Raw genomic sequence first — 11581 nt, forward strand, 5'->3', positions numbered from 1 at the left:
ACGAGTCCGTCCGGTACTGGAACGCCGGATGGTTTTATGTGAAGAACGCGTCTGTTCCGAACGTCGACGATGGACTCCCGCCCTTCAGCAACACGCCTCCGGAAGAATTGGCGAGCTGGAGCTTCGTCCCCACGCTTGCCCAAACACCCATACTGGAGAAGGCCGCGCGGAGGATTTCCTGGTTAGTTCATGATGGACTAACCGGTGCCCAGCTCACCCTCAGCTGGTTTACCCGGAGGATCCAGCCCCTGCGCTACAACGCACGCCTGATGTGCGCTTACACTGGGGCGGACGATCTCCTCCGAGTCACTCGCCACGATCTTCCAGCCGACTCCCTCAAGAGAAGGTTCAAGACGTTGGTGAAAATTCCTAGGGGCCAACAGGTCCCGGAACTGATCAAGGATATTAGCACACACGACAAATGTCCTCCGGTAAGCACTTAATCCTTCGCATTCCTTTGTCCTTTCACAATTTTCTAAGTGTTTAACTTGTTCTGCTCAGCATTTTCGCAGCTTGACTCTTTGGCGGAAGAAAACCTACGCACCATACTCCGAGTTCCCGTTAGCGGTGACTTGGTGGAAGAGGATCCGGAAGACCCTGAGGAGGAAGAAGAACGAGTGCCCCGAAAGGCTGCTCCTCGACCTTCAAAGCGTCCCCGCGCCAAAGTCTCCGGCTCCGACGCCGGAGGCAGCGGCGAGGCTTCCGCCAAGAAACCCAGGGTGGTCAAACCACCTCCACTTGACTCTAGGAAGGCGGAGCGCCAGCGCCTGAAGATGCTTTCGACAGCAGGGGAACCCTCACGTCCTAACATTTCGGGCGCAGCGTAAGCTTCCGAGTAACATGCGTTGTTTATCTTGGTAAGCTGTGTTATGTATACTTTCCTTTTACTTGCTCACAGGAATCCGAACCCTACCACCGCGCGGACCAATGTTCAGGAGCATATTACTAAGTATATGCAGAAGAAATCTCCCGCCGTTGGCCCTTCGACGCCAGTTCCGCCGAGCGCTCCACAAGCCCCCCTGCAGCCTTCTCCTCCTCCCGCGGACCAGTCTCCAACTCCTGCCGCACCCACTCCACCGGAAGTAATTCCGGTTAGCAGCGACATAGTGAGCGGAGATGGTTCCGGCGGCAAGGGTCCCATCAATGATGAAACTGAAGGACAAAACCAAGGGGAGGCAGAAGTCAATTCCTCCGGCAAAGCTGAAGCCTCCACAGGTGATATGGTCGTTTTCCCCAAAAACTTTGGAGATCCGGCTGATCTTACTTCCACCCCGAAAGCCTATGCCACGAAGTTTTTTAACAAACTAACGGAGGCGGAGAAGTGGGAGCTGGAGCAAGACTTGCTCAATGCTATGCTGAACAATGCCTGGGGCAAACTGGACGTTGAAACGTCGGAGATCCAGGACGCCAAGAAAAACATTGGCGAATTCTTCGACAAGCTTGTTTGCAAGCAAAAGGTAACCCCCCAGTAGCCCCCAAGTATTTAGGCGGAAACTTTATCAGTTAGCGTCTGAACACTTTTAGAGAACTTAATCTGAAAGGAAATTTTTAAATGTCGTGGTAGCCCCCAAGCATGATGGCGGAAAAAATTTCCAGCGACAAAACCATGATGGCGGAACTCACTCCATTTCTGACTGTGTTTGCAGGAACAAAAAGCCCTGCATTACGAGTTGCACAAAAACATTGCGCTGCAGCGTCGTGTGACCATCAGCCAGGCGGAGAAAATCCAGCACTTTCAGGCGGAGAATGCGGCTCTGAAGAAACAACTTTCAGAAGCTCAAGGTTGGTTTCCGATCATCTGACGATTGTTGGTTATGTCCCGCACTTTCCGACTTTGACACTTTATAAAACTATGAGCAGGTGCCTCCTCTTCTCTTGCTGCAGCTTCCTCCGAGTTGGAGACTCTTCGTGCTGCACACAAGAATCTCGAAGCAAAACTCGCAGTGGCAGAACAGAAAATCTCTGAGAAGAACTCGGAGCTTATCCGGAAAACTGGTGAGTTTGAGCTGAAAAGACAAACTGACAGCGACATCATCCAGAAGCAGCAAAAAGAAATTGGAGGTCTTCGCAAATATATGGAAACAGCAGAGAGCTGCTGGGACCTGCTCAACTCCGACGTCATGGGTACGTCCTCGAAACTTGTACGACAGTATGTGTGCAACTTGTTGTATTTAACAAAATTTGCATCTTCCAGATCCACTCGGATATGACGAGGAACGTCGGAGCCAGTTCCCGCGCGATGACCTGCTTCAGCTGGCCGGAGAAGACTGCAAGGATCTCATCTCCGCCTCCAGGAAAATCTGTCACAACCTCAACATTAAGAAGAGCCGAGTCTGCGATGTGCGCAAGCTCATCAAGAGGATGGATTTGCTTCCGGAGCTGGTTGTGGACCTGCAATCCTCTTCAGCACGGGGTGCAGCTGCCATGTCCTTGGCTATGTGCTTAGCGCATAATCCGAGTTTAAACCTGGACCTGGTGACTTCTGGCGTTCCTCCGGAATGTAATGTCAATGCGCTGCTTGACGCGGTTAGCGGCTATGATACACGCATTGCTCGGAGGATCCGCCATGATGAATTTTATGAGAAGGTGGTTCTTTCTGCTGACGAACCTCTCGAAGCTGAGCATTTGGAGGACCGCGAAGCGGAAAACAGGCCCGCTCAATCCGGAAGCCAGTACACATGGACAAGCTCAAAGAACCAAGGTGGCGCTGCTTCTCCGACTGCAGCTGGAGCGGAAGAAGATGAAGATGTCTCTTCGCCTGCCAAGGATGCAGAGAAGGAAGCTCCGACTGACGCAGGGGGAGCTGATGCCAACGTGGAAACTTCTCCGGCTGAGAAGAAGTAAAAACTTAGTCCTGCGGAAAAACAATGCATCATTTTGGCCCCAGCGAGGGTTTGTAATATAACTTTAATTCTTAAGTATCTAGGGACGAAACAATTATGCGTGGGCGGAAAACTTATCCTGCTATCCGTTAGAATTATTTGCATGTTTCGTTTGTTAAAAGCAAGTGCTGGTTTGTTAATTTTCCGGCTTACTCGTTTGACCTTCCACGAGCCGGAAAACCTTTGGCCGGAAACGCTCGCCTGCGGTGACGAAACCCAATGGCGTCCGTCCATAACCGCGGAAACAAGCCCCCAGCCTAGGTGCCGGAAGTCGCTACCAGGAATCCACGAGTTCGCAACGAAAAAATTTTCCACCAGAAAACTTATGCTTACGTCCTAAAGGACGATTTTGAAAATCACAACTTTCATACACGCCTAGGCGGAAACATCCAGCTCTGCGGTTTTAGTCGGAAAAACATACTCGATCTAAAATGAACAAGTAAAGGAGGTAAAAGACTCAAAGAGTGAACCATAAGATTTATTTCATTGATCATGTATAATTATTACAGAGTTTGTAACTCGGAAAAAATATGCTAAGTGTAGAAAGGACGTAGCTGTGCGATGTTCCAAGGGCGATCTGTCTCGTCGTAGATGTCATCCGGATCCTCACGCTTGCGTTTCCGGTGCCAATTAGCGGGTCTATCCTTCAGCTCACTGATACGTCTCCGACGTATCGATAATTTCTTATGTTCCATGCCACATTATTGACGTTATCTACATGTTTTATGCACACTTTATGTCATATTCGTGCATTTTCTGGAACTAACCTATTAACAAGATGCCGAAGTGCCAGTTGCTGTTTTCTGCTGTTTTTGGTTTCAGAAATCCTAGTAAGGAAATATTCTCGGAATTGGACGAAATCAACGCCCAGGGGCCTATTTTTCCACGAAGCTTCCAGAAGTCCGAAGACGAAACGAAGAGGGGCCACGAGGCAGCCAGAGCATAGGGCGGCGCGGCCCCTGCCCTGGCCGCGCGGCCCTATGGTCTGGGCCCCTCGCGCCGCCTCTTGACCTACCCTTCCGCCTACTTAAAGCCTCCATGACGAAACCCCCAGTACCGAGAGCCACGATACGGAAAACCTTCCAGAGACGCCGCCAACGCCGATCCCATCTCGGGGGATCCAGGAGATCGCCTCCGGCACCCTGCCGGAGAGGGGAATCATCTCCCGGAGGACTCTACGCCGCCATGGTCGCCTCCGGAGTGATGTGTGAGTAGTCTACCCCTGGACTACGGGTCCATAGCAGTAGCTAGATGGTTGTCTTCTCCCCATTGTGCTATCATTGTCGGATCTTGTGAGCTGCCTAACATGATCAAGATCATCTATCTGTAATTCTATATGTTGCGTTTGTTGGGATCCGATGAATAGAGAATACTTGTTATGTTGATTATCAAAGTTATATCTATGTGTTGTTTATGATCTTGCATGCTCTCCGTTACTAGTAGATGCTCTGGCCAAGTAGATGCTTGTAACTCCAAGAGGGAGTATTTATGCTCGATAGTGGGTTCATGCCTGCATTGACACCTGGGACAAAGGATGAAAGTTCTAAGGTTGTGTTGTGCTGTTGCCACTAGGGATAAAACATTGATGCTATGTCTAAGGATGTAGTTGTTGATTACATTACGCACCATACTTAATGCAATTGTCTGTTGCTTTGCAACTTAATACTGGAGGGGGTTCGGATGATAACCTGAAGGTGGACTTTTTAGGCATAGATGCAGTTGGATGGCGGTCTATGTACTTTGTCGTAATGCCCAATTAAATCTCACTATACTCATCATGATATGTATGTGTATGGTCATGCTCACTTTATTTGTCAATTGCCCAACTGTAATTTGTTCACCCAACATGTTGTTCGTCTTATGGGAGAGACACCTCTAGTGAACTGTGGACCCCGGTCCAATTCTCTTTACTGAAATACAATCTACTGCAATACTTGTTCTACTGTTTTCTGCAAACAATCATCTTCCACACAATACGGTTAATCCTTTGTTACAGCAAGCCGATAAGATTGACAACCTCACTGTTTGTTGGGGCAAAGTACTTTGGTTGTGTTGTGCAGGTTCCACGTTGGCGCCGGAATCCCTGGTGTTGCGCCGCACTACATCCCGCCGCCATCAACCTTCAACGTGCTTCTTGGCTCCTCCTGGTTCGATAAACCTTGGTTTCTTTCTGAGGGAAAACTTGCTGCTGTGCGCATCATACCTTCCTCTTGGGGTTCCCAACGAACGTGTGAGTTACACGCCATCAAGCTCTTTTTCTGGCGCCGTTGCCGGGGAGATCAAGACACGCTGCAAGGGGAGTCTCCACTTCTCAATCTCTTTACTTTGTTTTTGTCTTGCTTAGTTTTATTTACTACTTTGTTTGCTGCACTAAATCAAAATACAAAAAAATTAGTTGCTAGTTTTATTTTATTTACTATCTTGTTTGCTATATCAAAAACACAAAAAAAATTAGTTACTTGCATTTACTTTACTTATTTCATCATGTTTCCTTTTAATTTTACCACGAAAGACATACCGGTAGGACGTGGGTCTATAGTTGGGAGAAATAGTATAGAAGAATTTTTCAATCATGTTAGTACCATTGAAAATTTTGAAGATAGACACTTGGTAGACCTTGCGCCTACTTATGAAATTGCTGCTGCGCATTTAGTTCGCCTGTTGGAAACTAAATTTGTTAATCTTAATCCTATAATCCAACACATGTTTCTCACACTTGGTGATATGGAAGAAGGGGTAAAGAAAGATTTTGTTTTAGAAACCCTTCTTAGAGAATTTGGTGGTCTAGCAAGAGAAGCTAGAAAGGTCTTTGCTAAATTTAACATGCTTGGTTCTCATACTAATTTTGTTAGTCTCCTTGAAAAAATGGACATGGATAGAATAAGATACACTAATAATATTGATGATGGTGGGGAGATCAAAGCACCAATACCATGTAAACTCTTAGCTATGAATGATGCACTAGAAAATAACTATGCTTGGCTTGTTCCTGAAAATTTGTTTGATGAGAGTAGCACGCCTAAGACTAATGAAAAGGGAGATGCTAAAACTTATGTATCTAATATACTATGCCTGGTTGAGAAAACTCCACACTCCGCTGAGAATGCACCACCCTCCGATAATACTTGATACACACTTTTTGCGCCTAGCTGAAAGGCGTTAAAGAAAAGCGCTAATGGGAGACAACCCATGTTTTTACCTACAGTACTTTGTTTTTATTTTGTGTCTTGGAAGTTGTTTACTACTGTAGCAACCTCTCCTTATCTTAGTTTTGTGTTTTGTTGTGCCAAGTAAAGCCGTTGATAGAAAAGTAAGTACTAGATTTGGATTACTGCGCAGTTCCAGATTTCTTTGCTGTCACGAATCTGGGTCCACCTCCCTGTAGGTAGCTCAGAAAATTAAGCCAATTTACGTGCATGATCCTCAGATATGTACGCAACTTTCATTCAATTTGAGCATTTTCATTTGAGCAAGTCTGGTGCCATTTTAAAATTCGTCAATACGAACTGTTCTGTTTTGACAGATTCTGCCTTTTATTTCGCATTGCCTCTTTTGCTATGTTGGATGAATTTGTTTGATCCACTAATGTCCAGTAGCATTATGCAATGTCCAGAAGTGTTAAGAATGATTGTGTCACCTCTGAATATGTTAATTTTTATTGTGCACTAACCCTCTAATGAGTTGTTTCGAGTTTGGTGTGGAGGAAGTTTTCAAGGATCAAGAGAGGAGTATGATGCAACATGATCAAGGAGAGTGAAAGCTCTAAGCTTGGGGATGTCCCGGTGGTTCACCCCTGCATATATTAAGAAGACTCAAGCGTCTAAGCTTGGGGATGCCCAAGGCATCCCCTTCTTCATCGACAACATTATCAGGTTCCTCCCCTGAAACTATATTTTTATTCCATCACATCTTATGTGCTTTTTCTTGGAGCGTCGGTTTGTTTTTGTTTTTGTTTTGTTTGAATAAAATGGATCCTAGCATTCACTTTATGGGAGATAGACACGCTCCGCTGTAGCATATGGACAAGTATGTCCTTGGTTTCTACTCATAGTATTCATGGCGAAGTTTCTTCTTCGTTAAATTGTTATATGGTTGGAATTGGAAAATGATACATGTAGTAATTGCTATTAATGTCTTGGGTAATGTGATACTTGGCAATTGTTGTGCTCATGATTAAGCTCTTGCATCATATGCTTTGCACCCATTAATGAAGAAATACATAGAGCATGCTAAAATTTGGTTTGCATATTTGGTTTCTCTAAGGTCTAGATAATTTCTAGTATTGAGTTTGAACAACAAGGAAGACGGTGTAGAGTCTTATAATGTTTTCAATATGTCTTTTATGCGTGTTTTGCTGCACCGGTTTATCCTTGTGTTTGTTTCAAATAAGCCTTGCTAGCCTAAACCTTGTATCGAGAGGGAATACTTCTCATGCATCCAAAATACTTGAGCCAACCACTATGCCATTTGTGTCCACCATACCTACCTACTACATGGTATTTTCCGCCATTCCAAAGTAAATTGCTTGAGTGCTACCTTTAAAATTCCATCATTCACCTTTGCAATATATAGCTCATGGGACAAATAGCTTAAAAACTATTGTGGTATTGAATATGTAATTATGCACTTTATCTCTTATTAAGTTGCTTGTTGTGCGATAACCATGTTTACTGGGGACGCCATCAACTACTCATTGTTGAATTTCATGTGAGTTGCTATGCATGTCCGTCTTGTCTGAAGTAAGAGCGATCTACCACCTTATGGTTAAGCATGCATATTGTTAGAGAAGAACATTGGGCCGCTAACTAAAGCCATGATCCATGGTAGAAGTTTCAGTTTTGGACACATATCCTCAATCTCAAATGAGAAAATTATTAATTGTTGCTACATGCTTATGCATAAAAGAGGAGTCCATTATCTGTTGTCTATGTTGTCCCGGTATGGATGTCTAAGTTGAAGAATAATCAATAGCGAGAAATCCAATGCGAGCTTTCTCCTTAGACCTTTGTACAGGCGGCATAGAGGTACCCCTTTGTGACACTTGGTAAAAACATGTGCATTGTGATGATCCGGTAGTCCAAGCTAATTAGGACAAGGTGCGGGCACTATTAGTACACTATGCATGAGGCTTGCAACTTGTAAGATATAATTTACATGATACATATGCTTTATTACTACCGTTGACAAAATTGTTTCATGTTTTCAAAATCAAAGCTCTAGCACAAATATAGCAATCGATGCTTTTCCTCTATGAAGGACAATTCTTTTACTTTCAATGTTGAGTCAGTTCACCTATTTCTCTCCACCTCAAGAAGCAAACACTTGTGTGAACTGTGCATTGATTCCTACATACTTGCTTATTGCACTTATTATATTACTCTATGTTGACAATATCATTGAGATATACATGTTACAAGTTGAAAGCAACCGCTGAAACTTAATCTTCCGCTGTGTTGCTTCAATGCCTTTACTTTGAATTATTGCTTTATTAGTTAACTCTTATGCAAGACTTATTGATGCTTGTCTTGAAGTGCTATTCATGAAAAGTCTTTGCTTTATGATTCACTTGTTTACTCATGTCATATACATTGTTTTGATCGCTGCATTCACTACATATGCTTTACAAATAGTATGATCAAGATTATGATGGCATGTCACTCCGTAAATTATACTGTTATCGTTTTACCTGCTCGGGACGAGCAGAACTAAGCTTGGGGATGCTGATACGTCTCCGACGTATCGATAATTTCTTATGTTCCATGCCACATTATTGATGTTATCTACATGTTTTATGCACACTTTATGTCATATTCGTGCATTTTCTGGAACTAACCTATTAACAAGATGCCGAAGTGCCAGTTGTTGTTTTCTGCTGTTTTTGGTTTCAGAAATCCTAGTAAGGAAATATTCTCGGAATTGGACGAAATCAACGCCCAGGGGCCTATTTTTCCACGAAGCTTCCAGAAGTCCGAAGACGAAACGAAGAGGGGCCACGAGGCAGCCAGAGCATAGGCGGCGCGGCCCCTGCCCGCCGCGCGGCCCTATGGTCTGGGCCCTCGCGCCGCCTCTTGACCTACCCTTCCGCCTACTTAAAGCCTCCGTGACGAAACCCCCAGTACCGAGAGCCACGATACGGAAAACCTTCCAGAGACACCGCCAACGCCGATCCCATCTCGGGGGATCCAGGAGATCGCCTCCGGCACCCTGCCGGAGAGGGGAATCATCTCCCGGAGGACTCTACGCCGCCATGGTCGCCTCCGGAGTGATGTGTGAGTAGTCTACCCCTGGACTATGGGTCCATAGCAGTAGCTAGATGGTTGTCTTCTCCCCATTGTGCTATCATTGTCGGATCTTGTGAGCTGCCTAACATGATCAAGATCATCTATCTGTAATTCTATATGTTGCGTTTGTGGGGATCCGAGGAATAGAGAATACTTGTTATGTTGATTATCAAAGTTATATCTATGTGTTGTTTATGATCTTGCATGCTCTCCGTTACTAGTAGATGTTCTGGCCAAGTAGATGCTTGTAACTCCAAGAGGGAGTATTTATGCTCGATAGTGGGTTCATGCCTGCATTGACACCGGGACCGGATGAGAAAGTTCTAATGTTGTGTTGTGCTGTTGCCAAAAGGGATAAAACATTCATCGTATGTCTAAGGAAGTAGTGGTTGATAACATAATGAACCATACTGAAAGCAATTCTCTGTTGCATTGAAAGTTAATACTGTAGGGGTTCGGATGATAACCTGAAGGTGGACTTTTTAGGCATAGATGCAGTTGGATGGCGGTCTATGTACTTTGTCGTAATGCCCAATTAAATCTCACTATACTCATCATGATATGTATGTGCATGGTCATGCTCTCTTTATTTGTCAATTGCCCAACTGTAATTTGTTCACCCAACATGCTGTTCGTCTTATGGGAGAGACACCTCTAGTGAACTGTGGACCCCGGTCCAATTCTCTTTACTAAAATACAATCTACTGCAATACTTGTTCTACTGTTTTCTGCAAACAATCATCTTCCACACAATACGGTTAATCCTTTGTTACAGCAAGCCGGTGAGATTGACAACCTCACTGTTTTATTGGGGCAAAGTACTTTGGTTGTGTTGTGCAGGTTCCACGTTGGCACCGGAATCCCTGGTGTTGCGCCGCACTACATCCCGCCGCCATCAACCTTCAACGTGCTTCTTGGCTCCTCCTGGTTCGATAAACCTTGGTTTCTTTCTGAGGGAAAACTTGCTGCTGTGCGCATCATACCTTCCTCTTGGGGTTCCCAACGAACGTGTGAGTTACACGCCATCACTCACGGAAATCAACAAGGTAGTACGACCCGTTATGAAGCACTTTACTAACGACGAAGGGTCCTTCCCACGGAGAAGTGCTCGGCGAGTTCCCTAGGTACTCCGGACATGTCAGAAGGTTGCCATGCGAAGATATCCATGTTAGCGCGGAGGAACTCGACGAGCGCGTCTTCCTATTTGGGGTCCATGTTGGCTCCGACTGAAACCTGCTTGGAAGGGTCGCCTTTGATGAGGTCGTGCTTCTTGGTTTCTATCGCGGCCTTGAAGGAGGTCTTCTGTTCGGAGATCTGCTTCTTGGTGGTCTGCATCTCAGTCGGATCCACCGCGGCTCTGTAGCCTTGCAGCTCCTCTCCAGATATCACAGACTCTGCGAAGGCGGCTTCGCCTAACTCGCACTCATGAGCCTTTTTGTAGTCTCCGGATACGGTAATCATACCCTTAGGACCCGGAATCTTGAGCTTGTTGTAGATGTAGCATGCTCTTGCGTGGAACTTGTGGTAGGTGGGCCTGCCGAAGATGACGTGGTAGGAGCTCTTGAAGGGCACAACTTCAAACGTGATCTTCTCTTCGCGGAAATTGTGAATATCGCCAAAAGCCACGGGAAGTGTGATGCTGCCGAGGGAATTCGCCTTCTTACCCGGAACCACGCCATGAAACTCAGTGTTGCTGTGTTTGAGCTGTTCCTTGGTAAGGTTCATCCGCTCTAGAGTCTCCAGGTACATGATGTTCAAGCTGGCTCCACCATCCATGAGGCACTTGGAGAAGTCATACCCGTATATGCGGGGACTTACAACTAAGGCGTAGCATTCTTTTGGCACAATGGCAGGGTGATCCTCCCTATCAAATATGCACGGGATTTCCGACCACCTGACATACTGCGGCACAGCCGGAACTGTGGCGTTCAGGATCCGAGTAGCTGACTTGGCAGCGCGGACTGTTGGGGTTCCGAGAAAAGTGTGGTAAGCCCCCACGCTCTTTTTCTCGAATGGGTTGGATTTACCTGCGGATCCTACCTTGGGATCCGGTGAGTTATCATCCTCATCCATCGCCTCAGAACTATATTCCTCTTTGTCCTTGTTCTTGCCCTTGCCTCCCTTGCCGCGTGGGCGGTGCTTTCGGGCTCGCTTGTATCCTGCCTCCGGGTCGTTCTTTAGATCATTGACCCACTTGCAGTTGCGGTTGGTGTGAGTTGACTTCCCTGTAACCGGATCCAGGTGGGCCAGGCAGGGCATGTCTCTGTACTCCTCGTAGGTTTGCGGGGCGCGGGATCCGCCAACTGTGACCTCAGTGGCATGCTGCTGACCCCTGCCGGCTCCGCCTCCACGGCCGCGTCCTCTTCCGCCTCCTGAACCTCCGCGTTGAAACGCCATGGCGACCATCTCGGATCCGCC

General features: G+C 46.1%; 1 protein-coding gene across 1 annotated transcript; it reads left to right on the forward strand.

Annotated features, from left to right (window-relative positions):
• The first annotated feature begins 1352 nt into the window (after nt 1-1352).
• LOC139839245 (uncharacterized) lies at nt 1353-2844 on the forward strand. Its single transcript, XM_071829297.1, has 4 exons — nt 1353-1457; nt 1647-1782; nt 1861-2124; nt 2195-2844. The coding sequence occupies exons 1-4, from the start codon at nt 1353-1355 to the stop codon at nt 2842-2844; spliced, it is 1155 nt and encodes a 384-aa protein (XP_071685398.1).
• The last annotated feature ends 8737 nt before the right edge of the window (nt 2845-11581 follow it).

The sequence above is a fragment of the Lolium perenne genome, chromosome 4, assembly GCF_019359855.2.
Source record: "Lolium perenne isolate Kyuss_39 chromosome 4, Kyuss_2.0, whole genome shotgun sequence".
Taxonomy (NCBI): Eukaryota; Viridiplantae; Streptophyta; class Magnoliopsida; order Poales; family Poaceae; genus Lolium; species Lolium perenne.